The 17454-nt window shown below is 44.1% G+C and overlaps 1 protein-coding gene across 1 annotated transcript in view; it reads right to left on the bottom strand.

Annotated features, from left to right (window-relative positions):
- Window positions 1-17454, bottom strand: part of LOC126336338 (probable glutamate receptor) — a 77050-nt gene that overhangs the window by 48935 nt on the left and 10661 nt on the right. The window contains exons 2-3 of the mRNA XM_049999943.1: window positions 14795-14910; window positions 3630-3797 (exon numbers count right to left, since the gene is read on the bottom strand). Of these exons, the coding sequence (XP_049855900.1) occupies window positions 3630-3797; window positions 14795-14910 (284 nt within the window). The remainder of the gene's footprint in view (window positions 1-3629; window positions 3798-14794; window positions 14911-17454) is intronic.

The raw sequence follows: 17454 nt of genomic DNA, 5'->3' as shown, positions 1-17454 counted from the left end.
TACACACCTGTTACCATCCTAAGAGAGCTTCTTCGAAATATTTCGTTTCCTGTTGTTACGGCTACTTGATAAGGACTCCAAACACTGGAACGCAATTTTCTGTACAAGTACACTGAATTTTCACAGAGCCTTTGCAACGACTCTAAGATTTACACTAACCTCCTGTAATACTGATTACTGTTAGATATCTGGTGTTTCGCAAGGTAGTGTTATAGGCCCTCTGCTGTTTCTGATTTAGACAAATGATCTAGGTGATTATCTCAGTAGCCCCCTTAGATTGTTTGCAGATAACGTTGTAATTTACCGTCTACTAAAATCATCACATGATCAATTCCAATTACAAAATGATCTAGAGAGGCAATTGGCACTTGGAAATTGACTCTAAATAAACAAAGTGCGACGTTATCCACATAGGTACCCAAAGAAATCCGATAAATTTTGGGTACACGATAAATTGCACAAATCTAGACTAAATACCTAGGAATTACAATTACGAGCTACTTAAATTGGAAAGACCACATGTATAATATTGTGGGGAAGGCGAAACAAAGACTGCGCTTTGCTGGCAGAACGCTAAGAAGATGCGACAACCCACTAAAGAGACAGCCTACATTACACTTGTCCGTCTTCTGGTGGAATATTGCTGCGCGGTGTGGGATCCTTACCAGGTAGTACTGAAGGAGGACATCGAAAAAGTGCAAAGAGGTGCAGTTCGTTTCGTGTTATCGCGCAATAGGGGTGAGAGTGTCACTGATATGATACGGAAGTTGGGATGGCAGTCTTTTTGGCGATACCTATTTACGAAATTTCAATCACCAACCTTCTCTTCCGAATGCGAAAATATTTTTTGACATCCACCTGGGTAGGGAGAAATGATCATCATAATAAAACAAGAGAAATCAGAGCTCTAACGGAAAGAATTAGGTGTTTCTTTTTCCCATCGCGCCATTCGAGAGTGGAGTGATAGAGAAGAAGTATGAGAATGGTTCGATGAACTCTCTGCCAAGCACTTAAGTGTGAACTGCAGAGAAACCATGTACAGGGTGTTTCAAAAATGACCGGTATATTTGAAACGGCAATACAAATTAAACGAGCAGCGATAGAAATACACCGTTTGTTGCAATATGCTTGGGACAACAGTACATTTTCAGGCAGACAAACTTTCGAAATTACAGTAGTTACAATTGTCAACAACAGATGGCGCTGCGGTCTGGGAAACTCTATAGTACGATATTTCCCACATATCCACCATACGTAGCAATAATATTTCGTAGTCTCTGAATGAAATTACCCGAAACCTTTGACAACCTGTCTGGCGGAATGGCTTCACATGCAGCTGAGATGTACTGCTTCTGCTATTCAATTGTTTCTGGATTCTGGCGGTACACCTGGTCTTTCAAGAGTCCCCACAGAAAGACGTAACAGGGGTTCATGTCTGGCGAATAGGGAGGCCAATCCACGCCGCCTCCTGTATGTTTCGGATAGCCCAAAGCAATCAGACGATCATCGAAATATTCATTCAGGAAATTAAAGACGTCGGTCGTGCGATGTGGCCGGGCACCATCTTGCATAAACCACGAGGTGTTCGGAGTGTCGTCTAAGGCAGTTTGTACCGCCACAAATTCACGAAGAATGTCCAGATAGCGTGATGCAGTAATCGTTTCGGATCTGAAAAATGGGCCAATGATTCCTTTGGAAGAAATGGCGGCCCAGACCAGTACTTTTTGAGGATGCAGGGGCGATGGGACTGCAACATGGGGCTTTTCGGTTCCCCATATGCACCAGTTCTGTTTATTAACGAAGCCGTCCAGGTAAAAATAAGCTTCGTCAGTAAACCAAATGCTGCCCACATGCATATCGCCGTCATCAATCCTGTGCACTATATCGTTAGCGAATGTCTCTCGTGCAGCAATGGTAGCGGCGCTGAGGGCTTGCCGCGTTTGAATTTTGTATGGACAGAGGTGTAAACTCTGGCGCATGAGACGATACGTGGACGTTGGCGTCATTTGGACCACAGCTGCAACACGGCGAACGGAAACCCGAGGTCGCTGTTGGATCACCTGCTGCACTAGCTGCACGTTGCCCTCTGTGGTTGCCGTACGCGGTCGCCCTACCTTTCCAGCACGTTCGTCCGTCACGTTCCCAGTCCGTTGAAATTTTTCAAACAGATCCTTTATTGTATCGCTTTTCGGTCGTTTGGTTACATTAAACCTCCGTTGAAAACTTCGTCTTGTTGCAACAACACTGTGTTCTAGTCGGTGGAATTCCAACACCAGAAAAATCCTCTGGAATAAACCATGTTGTCCACAGCACACTTGCACGTTGTGAACAGCACACGCTTACAGCAGAAAGACGACGTACAGAATGGCGCACCCACAGACTGCGTTGTCTTCTATACCTTTCACATCATTTGCAGCGCCATCTGCATCTACATCTACATGACTACTCTGCAATTCACATTTAAGTGCTTGGCAGAGGGTTCATCGAACCACAATCATACTATCTCTCTACTATTCCACTCCCGAACAGCGAGCGGGAAAAACGAACACCTAAACCTTTCTGTTCGAGCTCTGATTTCTCTTATTTTATTTTGATGATCATTCCTTCCTATGTAGGTTGGGCTCAACAAAATATCTTCGCATTCGGAAGAGAAAGTTGGTGACTGAAATTTCGTAAAAAGGTCTCGCCGCGACGAAAAACGTCTATGCTGTAATGACTTCCATCCCAACTCGTGTATCATATCTGCCACACTCTCTCCACTATAACGTGATAATACAAAACGAGCTGCCCTTTTTTGTACCCTTTCGATGTCATCCGTCAATCCCACCTGGTAAGGATCCCACACCGCGCAGCAATATTCTAACAGAGGACGAACGAGTGTAGTGTAAGCTGTCTCTTTAGTGGACTTGTTGCATCTTCTAAGTGTCCTGCCAATGAAACGCAACCTTTGGCTCGCCTTCCCGACAATATTATCTATGTTGTCCTTCCAACTGAAGTTGTTCGTAATTTTAACACCCAGGTACTTAGTTGAATTGACAGCCTTGAGAATTGTACTATTTATCGAGTAATCGAATTCCAACGGATTTCTTTTGGAACTCATGTGGATCATCTCACACTTTTCGTTATTTAGCGTCAACTGCCACCTGACACACCATACAGCAATTTTTTGCTAAATCGCTTTGCAACTGATACTGGTCTTCGGATGACCTTACTAGACGCTAAATTACAGCATCATCTGCGAACAATCTAAGAGAACTGCTCAGATTGTCATCCAGGTCATTTATATAAATCAGGAACAGCAGAGGTCCCAGGACGCTTCTGTTGTTGTAACTACTGTAATTTGGAAAGTTTGTCCGCCTGAAAATGTACTGTTGTCCCAAGCATATTGCAACAAACGGCGTATTTCTATCGCTGCCCGTTTAGTTTTTATTGCCGTTTCAAATATACCGGTCATTTTTGAAACACCCTGTAGATGTAGATGGTCTCCCTTTTCATATCGCTTCTCAGTAGAATCCCTAAATGTTTCGAACACTGTTTGGATTGAAATTCTTTTGACTAAGGAAATTAAGGGGGTCTGTTTGACAGGTAACGAGGCGTGACGATGAGGTGGGCGAGCGAGCGCTACTCACACGGAGGGCGTGGTCATGGCGATGTAGTCGATGAGCCGCATGCGGTCCGCCGTGACGAAGAGCGCCGTGCCGCCCACGTCGGCCTCTGACCGCTGCAGGCTGCCCACCATGCCGCTCCACGACCCGTTGTTCTCATAGCCCCACTCGGTCGCCACCATCAGCTCCAGGCTGACAACACACAGGCAGCACGCTCGAAACGCTCACACTACGCCACTGTCTATTAAAATTCCTACACGGGGAAGGATACTTACAGTACACCTGTGGGCCGGCCGCTGTGGCCGAGCGGTTCTAGGCGCTTCAGTCTGGAACCGCGCGACCGTTACGGTCGCAGGTTCGAATCTTGCCTCGGGCATGGATGTGTGTCATGTCCTTAGGTTATTATAATCACGTAGGCTTCCGCGGCCAGAGCCAGTCGACATCAAAGTTTTCTGGGTTTGGTACCGCGTCATAATGTAAAAAACTACTGCTGCTATAGAAAAGCCAACGTTTCGGCCACGATTGCAGCGGCCTTCTTCTGGGTAGACCGAAACGTTGGCTTTTCTATAGCAGCAGTAGCAGCAGCAGCAACAGCAGCAGTAGTAACGTGGGATATACACTCCTGGAAATTGAAATAAGAACACCGTGAATTCATTGTCCCAGGAAGGGGAAACTTTATTGACACATTCCTGGCGTCAGATACATCACATGATCACACTTACAGAACCACAGGCACATAGACACAGGCAACAGAGCATGCATAATGTCGGCACTAGTACAGTGTATATCCACCTTTCGCAGCAATGCAGGCTGCTATTCTCCCATGGAGACGATCATAGAGATGCTGGATGTAGTCCTGTGGAACGGCTTGCCATGCAATATCCACCTGGCGCCTCAGTTGGACCAGCGTTCATGCTGGACGTGCAGACCGCGTGAGACGACGCTTCATCCAGTCCCAAACATGCTCAATGGGGGACAGATTCGGAGATCTTGCTGGCCAGGGTAGTTGACTTACACCTTCTAGAGCACGTTTGGTGGCACGGGATACATGCGGACGTGCATTGTCCTGTTGGAACAGCAAGTTTCCTTGCCGGTCTAGGAATGGTAGAACGATGGGTTCGATGACGGTTTGGATGTACCGTGCACTATTCAGTGTCCCCTCGACGATCAGCAGAGGTGTACGGCCAGTGTAGGAGATCGCTCCCCACACCATGATGCCGGGTGTTGGCCCTGTGTGCCTCGGTCGTATGCAGTCCTGATTGTGGCGCTCACCTGCACGGCGCCAAACACGCATACGACCATCATTGGCACCAAGGCAGAAGCGACTCTCATCGCTGAAGACGACACGTCTCCATTCGTCCCTCCATTCACGCCTGTCGCGACACCACTGGAGGCGGGCTGCACGATGTTGGGGCGTGAGCGGAAGACGGCCTAACGGTGTGCGGGACCGTAGCCTAGCTTCATGGAGACTGTTGCGAATGGTCCTCGCCGATACCCCAGGAGCAACAGTGTCCCTAATTTGCTGGGAAGTGGCGGTGCGGTCCCCCACGGCACTGCGTAGGATCCTAGGGTCTTGGCGTGCATCAGTGCGTCGCTGCGGTCCGGTCCCAGGTCGACGGGCACGTGCACCTTCCGCCGACCACTGGCGACAACATCGATGTACTGTGGAGACCTCACGCCCCACGTGTTGAGCAATTCGGCGGTACGTCCAGCCGGCCTCCCGCGTGCCCACTATACGCCCTCGCTCAAAGTCCGTCAACTGCACATACGGTTCACGTCCAATCTGTCGCGGCATGCTACCAGTGTTAAAGACTGCGATGGAGCTCCGTATGAAACGGCAAACTGGCTGACACTAACTGCGGCGGTGCACAAATGCTGCGCAGCTAGCGCCATTCGACGGCCAACACCGCGGTTCCTGGTGTGTCCACTGTGCCGTGCGTGTGATCATTGCTTGTACAGCCCTCTCGCAGTGTCCGGAGCAAGTATGGTGGGTCTGACACACCGGTGTCAATGTGTTCTTTTTTCCATTTCCAGGAGTGTACAATTTCTGAGGGAACTTGTGAACCTACAGGAGAACAAGCTGAAGGCAGTAATGAAATTGCTGTGACTCGAAATTTATTATCCTATTGTAGTGAAATGCACGCTTCGGGTGAAACGAGGCTCATTTTGAGAAAGTGTAGCCCACTCATTGCTAATTGTGGGACATCTCCGAAACAAAATCTTTCTTCTTTTGTAGAAAGATGTAATGAAGACAGTGATAGTTTATCACCACCTGTCCATGACTCGCACTGTGATCCAGAGTATGAAGTTTCTTCAGAGAGTGAATCTTCATGTACAGAAGACTTTCTGTCTGAAACTGAGGATAAAAATGTTTGCCGGCCGCGGTGGTCTCGCGGTTCTAGGCGCGCAGTCTGTAACAGTGCGACTGCTACGGTCGCAGGTTCGAATCCTGCCTCGGGCATGGATGTGTGTGATGTCCTTAGGTTAGTTAGGTTTAAGTAGTTCTAAGTTCTAGGGAACTAATGACCACAGCAGTTGAGTCCCATAGTGCTCAGAGCCATTTGAACCATTTTTGATAAAAATGCTTCCCCATTTGCCGATAGCCCCTTAACCAGAGTTCATGCATTACGAGTATCTGATGCCCATCCCACATGTTCATATATAGTAGGGGCTAGTTTTTCTTCACTACTCTCGTCATATCAACATAGTAATAAAGAAATACATCGGCAAAAAATCGTGTCGCCCCCAAAACAGCTCACCAAAAGAAAGACCTCCAAAAAAATCCCTCTTGGATTAAATAAATCTGAAAATTCCAAGGCAACTCAGTGAAGAACACGTCTCTTCCTCAAAGACTAAAAAAGTGTTTTCTGAAAGAAAATTTGTCACAGCTTGTACGTTAAAGCGTAGCCTACAGTGCAGTACTGAGTTCACTGAGAAGGAGCGAAAAGTAATAATCTTAGATACTTACTGTGGGTTAGGAAATGCAATCCGAAAACAAAGGAAGTAGGTTACAGTACCCATGTTCGCCCACTGATTGAATACTGCTAAGCAGTGTGGGATCCGCACCAGATAGGGTTGATAGAAGAGACAGAGAAGATCCAACGGAGAGCAGCGCGCTTCGTTACAGGATCATTTAGTAATCGCGAAAGCGTTACGGAGATGATAGATAAACTCCAGTGGAAGACTCTGCAGGAGAGACGCTCAGTAGCTCGGTACGGGCTTTTGTTAAAGTTTCGAGAACATACCTTCACCCAAGAGTCAAGCAGTATATTGCTCCCTCCTACGTATATCTCGCGAAGAGACCGTACTATAGAGTTTCCCAGACCGCAGCGCCATCTGTTGTTGACAATTGTAACTACTGTAATTTCGAAAGTTTGTCTGCCTGAAAATGTACTGTTGTCCCAAGCATATTGCAACAAACGGTGTATTTTTATCGCTGCTAGTTTAGTTTTTATTGCCGTTTCAAATACACCGGTCATTTTTGAAACACCCTTTATATCACTTCATGACATCCAGTCGTACAAATTTCGTTTTTCTAATGGACACACGTCCAGATCGTCCGCTCTCAAAACTCTGCCATCTCATCCCATGTGGGGAGCCACATACATCGATCAGATAGCTGTGTAATTCTGTGGTAGAGGAATATGGTATCGATGTGTAAAGTTGTGTAAGCAAATACTGTATTAGCTCCTAGCGCTTGCCACACGCTTAGTACACGAAGTAGGAGTGTACCCCCTGAGGATAAAGATAATTATACCATCAGGTGTTAAATATTACAGCAATGGAATGAATTGTATCACCGAAAACCTTCTTTGTATCTTTGTAATTCAAAAATATTTAAAAATAAATGTTTAAAGTACAAAACTAATCATTCAAATACATGTGCGTCTTGTTGTAAGATAATGTCTGTCACTACTTAACGGTAAAAATGTGCCAAGTGTCGTAATTATCGTCATCCTTAAGCAAAGTTCTGTGGAAGTCAATGTACTTACCTCGTAATAAACAAAATTGAAATGCTATGCATGTAGATATCGTAGATATTACATACACTACTGTGATCAAGAGAGTACTATACTGTAACATATTGTTGTGCTACGGAAAAGGCTGTCTCATTGAAACTATATCATAAAAGTTACTACTAAAACATTTTTTACTTTCCAGAAGAATTCAGAAAAACTGTGTAGATATAAAACAGATACAGCGCAAAAGTAATAATATAAATTGTGTCACTCATTAGTAGCGTCGTGATATAATCGTGTAGCTGTCAAAGAAACTAACGAATGTGTCATCTGGTATCTCTCAGAAAGTACTTTAAATCGAGAATGTATTTTCAAGTAAACCAAAATGTTGCAGTAAAATTTCATTAGCAGTATATGTTCTAAGTATGTAACGAACAAGGAACACTGTTCACACAATAATACTGTGTCGTCTGCTGCCTATAACAATGCATTCGTAATTACTGTCTAAATAAGTTTCCGTATGTAACGAACAAGGAACACTGTTCACACAATAATACTGTGTCGTCTGCTGCCTATAACAATGCATTCGTAATTACTGTCTAAATAAGTTTCCTAGGTTCTTGCCTGTATAGTTGACTTCAAAACATAGTTGCATGTTAACAATTTCTAAGTGTGACAAAGCGTACTAGTAACGTGAAGTGAAAGATTTGATGGCAAAGACTAAGTTAAAAAGCAGATTATCTTTCAATAAACTGTTTTACATGTGAAATGTGGCGTTACCACCATAAAAACCTAAACAGCCTACTTACAAGAGGGGGCAGAGCACCTCCCAAGTTGGCGTGTTCTAAGTTCAATACACGCGCAGCCGCCACTCACTGCCGCGGCATCGCGATACAGCTGGTGCCGCGGCCACCGCAAGCGGCGAACCGCCAATGCAGCAGCCGTCTGGAACGAAGCGTGCTGTGTCAGCTGTTGTCAGCAGGCTTGAGGCCGCTTACGGCGTGATACCTCTTCGGCAATTGACAGACGGTGCCAACTACGAGTTTTATGGAAATAGATAACTAATTCTGAATCATCCTCCACTGCAACTACCGGTGGACAACTGGCAAAGAGCCATCTGAGAGAAAGGCTCCTGACACAAAACCTACTTACCTAACCTATAGTGGCCACTTACAGTAGTTTTGTTGTGATTAGTTGTGGTGAGTAAGCTATTGTGCATTCAATAACGTCAGCTGCGCTTACGTGTTTGCCAGTTCAGATAGGCGTAGCTCGTGATGTATTCCTCCCGCCCACCCCCTCCCCCCTCCCCAACCTCCTGCCCCAATCCACGATGTAGCGACGTGTGCAGCATCGTAGCCGAGCGATCCTTGCAGAGGCATGTGCACAGTAGCGAGCATTTATGCTTCATGCTATTGAACTAACTACACATTTTACAATGTATAAATTGTGCAACAAATTTTAGTGTACTTAGTGTTGCACGGGAATGTCTTTTATGTTAGTTTGCCTCTATGTTTTCAATGGCTGGATGGAGTGTGCCGCACGTAGGAGCTTTATAATTCACGTGTCCCATGTTGTGAAGATGGCAATATACACTACTGGTCATTAAAATAGCTACACCAAGAAGAAATGCAGATGATAAACGGGTCTTCATTGGACAAATATATTATACTAGAACAGACATGTTATTACATTTTCACGCAATTTGGGTGTATAGATCCTGAGAAATCAGTACCCAGAACAACCACCTCTGGCTGTAATAACGGCCTTGATACGCCTGGGCATTGAGTCAAACAGAGCTTGGATGGCGTGTACAGGTACAGCTGCCCATGCAGCTGCAACACGATACCACATTTCATCAAGAGTAGTGACTGGCATATTGTGACGAGCCAGTTGCTCGGCCACCACTGACCAGACGTTTTCAGTTGGTGAGAGATCTGGAGAATGTGCTGGCCAGGGCACCAATCAAACATTTTCTGTATCCAGAAAGGCCCATACAGGGCCTGCAATATGAGGTCGCGCATTATCCTGCTGAAACGTAGGGTTTCGCAGGGATCGAATGAAGGTTAGAGCCACGGATCGTAACACATCTGAAAGGTGACGTCCACTGCTCAAAGTGCCGTCAATGTGAATAAGAGGTGACCGAGACGTGGAATGGCACCCCATACCATCACGCCGGGTGATACGCCAGTATGGCGATGACGAACACACGATTCCAATGGATTTATCCGAAAAAATGACGTTTTGCCATTCGTGCACCCAGGTTCGTCGTTGAGTACACCATCGCAGGCGCTCCTGTCTGTGATGCAGCGTCAAGGGTAACCGCAGCCGTGGTCTCCGAGCTGATAGCCCATGCTACTGCAAACGTGTTCTAACTATTGGTTCAGATGGTTGTTCTCTTGCAAACGTCCCCATGTGTTGACTCAGGGATCGAGACGTGGCTGCACGATCCGTTGCAGCCATGCGAATAAGATGCCTGTCATCTCGACTGCTAGTGATACGTTGTCGTTGGGATCCAGCACGGCGTTCCGTGTTACCCTCCTGAACCCACCGATTCCATATTCTGCTAACAGTCATTGGATCTCGACCAAGGCGAGCAGCAATGTCGCGATACGATAAACTGCAATCGCGATAGGCTACAAGTCGACCTTTATCAAAGTCGGAAGCGTGATGGTACGTATTTCTCCTCCTTACACGAGGCATCGCAACAACGTTTGACCAGGCGACGCCGGTCATCTGCTGTTTGTGTATGAGAAATCGATTGGAAACTTTCCTCATGTTAGCACGTTGTAGGTGTCGCCACCGGTGCCAACCTTGTGTGGATGCTGTGAAAAGCTAATTATTTGCACATCACAGCATCTTCTTCCTGTCCGTTAAATTTCGCATCTGTAGGACATCTTCGTGGTGTAGCAGTTTTAATGGCCAGTAGTGTAACTTTGCTGTAACTAGTAATCAGCGTATTAGTCATGAAAAGTAATATAGAGAGTTTCTTTCGCATTCAGTAATATTTGCATGGAAATATGGATCAAATATGTAGAGGATTGTGTATTGCATTCATTGCGCTGAATCGTATTAAGTAGTACTTATCAACAATAAAATCATTTTCAAAAATATAAAAAAGTTCAAAACCCAAAGACAAAATAGTTTTTTCAGAGTAGATATGTAATATTTCAGTTATGTTCAATACATCGGTCACTGAGTTAAAAAAAATGACAAGCGTCATCTATTTGTTCTTCGGTATACTACGACGTGGCGATCGTATCACTGTGATAAATATCCGAATTACTAAGCTGAGCAGACTATTTTAGATAAAACTTTAAATCTCGATATCTTCTTTTCCGTGTTCCGATTTTGATGAAATAAAGCCTATATGTTGCCCCAAGCTATGCTCACGTATCCTGTGGAAACTCCACGAGAATTCCTCTATTCGTTCTGAGGAGTAGCGTGTCAAACAGACAAACAGACAGGCACGACGAGTTCAGCGGTGGAGGGACAGACAGTGACAGTGAGAGAAGACAGAATTAGTATGACAGAACGAATGAGAAGACGGTGGCTGTGAGACAGTTGCTGGTGACAGCAGGAGGGACACAAAGAGGTGATGACAATGAGTTGGACTCAATTAGTGAGTGAGGATGGGCAAGTGAAGTGGACGGATACGAACGACTTACAGCGATGGACCAGTGGTCGTGAGCGAGTTACAGTTAGGGGGGCTTGTGGCAGTGAGAGGTGAGTTGCATGTTAAAAAGAACGCGAAAAGGTTCGCATGCCAGCATTTTTGGAAAAATTTTTAAAACTGCTGAGCAAGATAGAATGAAGCAGCTGGTGTCCCACTTTCCACTTCATACTTGTTTAATAAGCAGGAGCATATTCGCCTTTTTTGTGCTCCGATAGGAAACACTTTTCAGATGATCTCTTACGCTTATGAAAATGATCCTGAAAAGAAACTACGAAGGTACGTATAAATGTTCGATACGATTAAAAGGAAGCTAGTGAACAAAACTAGGAAAGGAACAGTGCTTAAATTCTGTAACACAGGGCTATTCAAAAAGGAGGAACAACTTCAAACATTTATTGCTTCCAAACTACAAGATATAGAAAGACAATTCCAACGTCCCTGGAAGGAGAAAAGTTCAAATTTATATGCATTCAGTGTGAGAACCTTATATTACACGACAAATATCAAAACTGTGGCTCATTTCCTGCCACACACGAAACAGCTGATCTCTCGTTATCGAATTCAAAGCTTCAAAAGTGCGATGTCGCAGATTTTCAACAATACCAGGCATAGGGGGAATAAAAACGTTGTCTTTTACGTAACCTTACAGATAAAAATGAGGTCTGGAGACCTGGGAAGGTAACGGGGATGAAGTTCTTCTAATACAATGTCCTGTGACGGTGTCATTTAGGTAACGTCGAACGTGATTCGAGAAATTCTCGTTTGTGTTTCTGTCTTTTGTAGTTACGAAGGAACAAATGTTTGAAATCTGTTCCTCGTTTTTCAAATGGCTCAAATGGCTCTGAGCACTATGGGACTTAACATCTAAGGTCATCAGTTCCCTAGAACTGAGAACTACTTAAATCTAACTAACCTAAGGACATCACACACATACATGCCCGAGGCAGGATTCGAACATGCGACCGTAGCTGTGAAGCGCCTAGAACCGATCGGCCACCTCGGCCAGCTGTTCCTTGTTTTTGAATAGTCATCTACTATGCTAGTACCTCTACTACTATATGGATCGGAAGTATAGGTTTTTAACAATCAAACAGTTGTGGCACACTGGCAGGGACGAGACTTCTAAGACTTTTGGCAGGATGTAAATTAGATCATGAGGGGAACAGTGAGGTAAGACATGGGGTCCATGTTCTAATAATAGTGGAGTGATAAGCGCTAGTTGCTTCTTTTAGGAACAGGCAAATATGTCTAACACGAAAATGTACATAAGAATGAATTTTATCTTTTGTGCTTCTACACCATAGAGCCACCATGTTACACAACGTGACAGAATACATAACGAAACATACGTCACACAATGCTTTAATGGTACAGGGGGCGAGCTGTGAGCAGCCAAGTTGCTGTTCTTTGGCCTTGATTTACAAGAGTAAAAGTAGTAAAAAATAATTAGTAGAATGAAGCAATGGTGATATAAATGACATGTGATAATGATGTATTTGATCTGCTCTGCGAGGACGGTGATGGTGGGTCCTCCTAGAAACTGAAGAGGAAGAGGGAAGTATGCCAAAAAATGTTACATCAAAATGGATGTGGGATGATAACTGAGATGCAGGAATTAGTCGGTTCGATTTCAAGTAGGCTGGAACGGGATGCAATGGAGTCTTTGTTTGCGATGGAACAGGTGATATGAGGCTCAGTTGATAGGATGGACAGATCTTAGGAATTATATCAGTGGATGGAAGACGGAGGAAAGCCTGTGAAATATTTGGTGGTGTCAAAAGGTGGGACTTGTGTATAGAGGTAAGGCAGAAAGAGGCAAGTTTATGAAAGATGGGGAATGCAATTCGAATGTTGGGACTCTAGGTTGTGGGAGATTTAGGCCAGCATTCAAATTAAGAAACATGATCCTCAACAACAATGTTGCAAGCAGATGTGTCTACAGTATGATTTTGTATACATCTCTAAAGAACTGCCTCTTCATAGCTCTGTAACTGACTACTGTTTTCGCCTACAGCACATTGCGCTTCATAGTCCAACCCTATCAAAAGCGCTGCCAGCTGTCAGGGATTGCCTTATACTGAATCGACTGTGGGAGTTTCTCAGTAGTAACGCATACGTGTGTTTAAACTTCATGCATGATACGGCAGTTTTCATGCATCGTAGTGTTTATGACGTCATATCTCCTGAACTGCGACAGGTAGGTAGTTATTACCCTCCCGCCCCCCCCCCCCCTCTCCAATTTTTACCTGATAGAACGATGTGTGTGCACCAAGTTTGGTTGAAATCGGTTCAGTGGTTTATCCTCTACAGTCCCCAGGATTCATATATACCTACAGATTTTAATTTTTTTCTCTGGTGCATATGCAGCTGAACCTCTTCTGGCCTGTGGTATCATGTACTATACTCACCGCGCGTGCCGCAGCCCACTTGTAAATCCTTGCGTCGAGCACCACGAAGTAGCACGTAGCAACACTTTCTGCAAAATTCGGGTTCTGCAACTGCACAGCTTGTCTCGGCGAAATAAAGGTAAAGACATGTCTTTTTCCAATAACAAATGTTTTCATATGCTTTAATAATTTATTAAAGCTGTACGGACATTTCTCAGTTACTAGATAACTGTGAATTAATGTTATGGTGGATTTATAAGCATTAAACTCTTGGGTATCATATATGATACCTCAGGACTCAATGCTAAATTTTTACCTGAGCGGAAGTGAGGCTATTTTCTTTTTAGTCTGATTGCCAGGCTTCACTGCCATTTTGAGAACAACAGGACAAAATACCACGCAGAAGGCTGCAGAGGCCTTATCGTCGTACGGTGTGAGGAGAATGAAGTATTCTGACGGGAATTGCTTTACATATACCACAAAAACTACAATTAAATTTGCACAAGTAATGTTTATTTAATACAGATCCATGTGATAATACCAGGAAAAACAAAAATGCTTTGAAAAATTTTGCTACAGTAATTTTGTTTAAGTATTTTTATCTGTTTACTTACAGTTGTTGAAAGTTTTGATACCAAGGGCGTATTTTGACCAATCTTGAAATCTACAACAAATATGAGGAATGTGTGTATGAATATGTTTATTTTTTTGTAGTAAAGCAACATGAAGACGCGGAGTTGTATGTATAGTTATCCTGATTACGTCCTGTGGTATCATATATGATACGATCCATAAAAATTTCGCTGTGGTTTCAAAAAAATTTTTGATGTCATTCTTTGTTAACCAGCATTAACGCAAAGCTATTAACAAAATAGTAGCCACTTTTACTTTTAACATGTGCTTGGGATTGAGGCGGTATGGAACATAAACACACACACACACACACACACACACACACACACACGTACACACACACACACACACTTTTATAATATGTATGGATATATGAATTTAACTTCCTCTGATGGAAAAAAGCCTCAAAATATATTTAATTTGATCAAGTAGAAGAATTTTGTTGTGTGTTAAATGCAAACCAAAAGTTGAAGGTTATAATAACATATGAACATACGTTCGTTTTCCACGATAAAAAGTTCGTGCGTAAGTACTCACCTAGCATTCAAAACGTCAGTTGCGTGCAAGAGGAGAAGGTAGTTGAGCTTAGTGACTGTATCGATATGCCTGTTGTGAAGGTCATTAAGGTGATCTAGCGTCTCTGGGTTGGTGACCTGTAAAAGCAACAAAAACTCGAGGGAATGTTGCTTTTGGACTATGAATTGATAAACCTGTGAATACCATGAAAGCATGACTAAACGTTACACGACGGACTGGGTTTGTTCCTCATTACCGTCAAGCATATTTCTTTGGTCGAAAAAGCCAGTGAGCGGCTTGTTGGTGAGAAGAAGTAGCTGGTCCAGTTCACTGAGTGTTTGCTTTTTAAAATTTGTGTTACGGACTGAAAACCCATGAAATCAAGATCACACACGGAATCTTCTTTATTTGGATTGATTACTATTTTCGGCTACCAATCTAAGCATCTTCAGATCTTAAAACATTCTTGACTAGTGTTGGTGCCACTATGGCTTCACACATCGCTAAAATATTTCTTAAAGTGGCAACAGATATACACGACATAATTAAAAACAGTTTTTCATCGTCCGTAGCCAGTATAATTGAACGACGGTCATATAACAGTGGCATTATGTCGTTATTATTCAGTAAATGACACAATCAGTATTTACATAATTTCGTAACAGAGATGTAAATTACGAAATGATGTAAATTCTGATTTTGTCAGTTATTGAGTTGTTACGAAATTATGTAAATTCTGATTGTGTCAGTTACTGAGTTGTAACGACATAGCTGGCACGGTGGCCGTGCGGTTCTAGGCGCTGCAGTCCGAAACCGTGGGACTGCTACGGTCGCAGGTTCGAATCCTGCCTCGGGCATGGATGTGTGTGATGTCCTTAGATTAGTTAGGTTTAAGTAGTTCTAAGTTCTAGGGGACTGATGACCTAAGATGTTAAGTCCCATAGTGCTCAGAGTCATTTGAACCATTTTTTGTAACGACATAACGCCATTGTTTTATGTCCATGTTTCAATTACATGGTTCACGTACGATGAAAAGCTGTTTTTAATTGTGTTGTGTATGGATGTTGTCATTTTAAGAAAGATTGTAACGATATGAGACATAGTAATGGTACCAAATTTAGTCAAGAACGTTTCGTGATCTGACGGTGGCTTTATTGTTAGCCGAAACTATTAATCAATCCAAATGAAGAAGATTTCATGTGTGATGTTGATTTAAGGATTTTCAGTCCTTAACAAAACTAATAAAAAATTGCAGCAGTTGCTCAACTGTGACAGACGCAACGTTATTAGGAAGCCTAAATTAGATAGGCAAGGGAGCAGTTGTTCGTGCGGTGTAGATCGACAGTTGCAGGAGACATAGGTAAGGACTGCTGCGTCATAATCATTTTTAAACTAGATGTTGGGGCCAATTAGGTGGTCAGTAAATTTTACTGCTGAAGGCCCTATACTGACATTGTAGCCTAGTGCCTCGAACCGCCTATGTACCTATCTTATTAGTAATTGGTAACTTACATAAATAAGTATATTATGAACCCCTAACAGAATAGGTATAGTAACGGCACGGTAAGATGGCCGACGGCCCCTAGATACTGACGGTTGACAGTCGCTTCTTGGAGTTCACCACGAGTCTTGGGTTGCAAGAACTGTCAGGAAGTAGAACTTTGCCGCTCGGGCACAACATGGAATCGTATGGCAGAATAGCGCTTCTAGCCCCTCATCAGTGTGAATGCCCCAACTAATTATAGCAGTCGACTCGTCTGAAGTCGGCGATGCGCCGGCTGCCCCTTCTACATCTACATCTACATCTACATCCATACTCCGCAAGCCACCTGACGGTGTGTGGCACGGAAGGTAAATACGTGAAACCAAGAGGAACCGTGGTGCAGCTGGGAAGATCTTTGAACCGTTAGCCTCATTCCTTTTACGTTTCGTAGCCGTTGACTGTGAAGATGATTGGCTCATTGTGAGAAAATCCCCCATGATTGGCAGCGTCTCCGATGGCGCGCTCGTTCCTACTGGGGCCCCTTCAGAGAGGGGTGCACCCACCTTGAATGATCGTACACACCACAGGTCACACCTCCCGAACACCCGACAGAGGGACCAATCGGCAATCTGTGCCTGATCTGTACAAAGGGGAACGTGAGACTCCCACCTGTCGACCTGGCGCTGGAAATTACGCGTGGGCCGGCCTTCAGGAGCACACAGGAAGGAAGAAGAGAAAGAGAAACCTTAAACGCCAAAGCAGAGGAAGGATAGGAGAAGGTGAATGTAGAAAGAAAAAAGCAACGAAAATCAGTGGAGGGAATTCTGATATACCTAAAATGCAGAATACGTTTCCAAAAACAGCCCAGACATGTTCGCTAAGGGACGAGGAAAATAATAGCAAGAGGACAGATATGCAGCATGGAAGGGAAAAGATGCTGTAATGGCTGGGGCCCGGTGGTAGCCAAGCACGAACCCGCCAGAAAGCGGTGAGTCCCCTGAAGGGATGAGCTGTTAAGCTGATTGTGCGATAGTTCTCGCACTTATCGGCTCTTGCAGTCTTCGGAATTGTGTGGATGATATTTTTCTGAAAGTCAGATGTGTGTCGGCAGACTCATACATTCTACACACCAACGTGAATAGTCGTTTTGTTGCCACTTCCCCAAATTATTTTAGAAATTCTGATGAAATTTTATCCA

The sequence above is a fragment of the Schistocerca gregaria genome, chromosome 1 (genome assembly GCF_023897955.1).
Source record: "Schistocerca gregaria isolate iqSchGreg1 chromosome 1, iqSchGreg1.2, whole genome shotgun sequence".
Lineage (NCBI taxonomy): Eukaryota > Metazoa > Arthropoda > Insecta > Orthoptera > Acrididae > Schistocerca > Schistocerca gregaria.
Note: the sequence above shows the minus strand (reverse complement) of the source record. Positions and strands in the feature narration are given on the sequence as shown.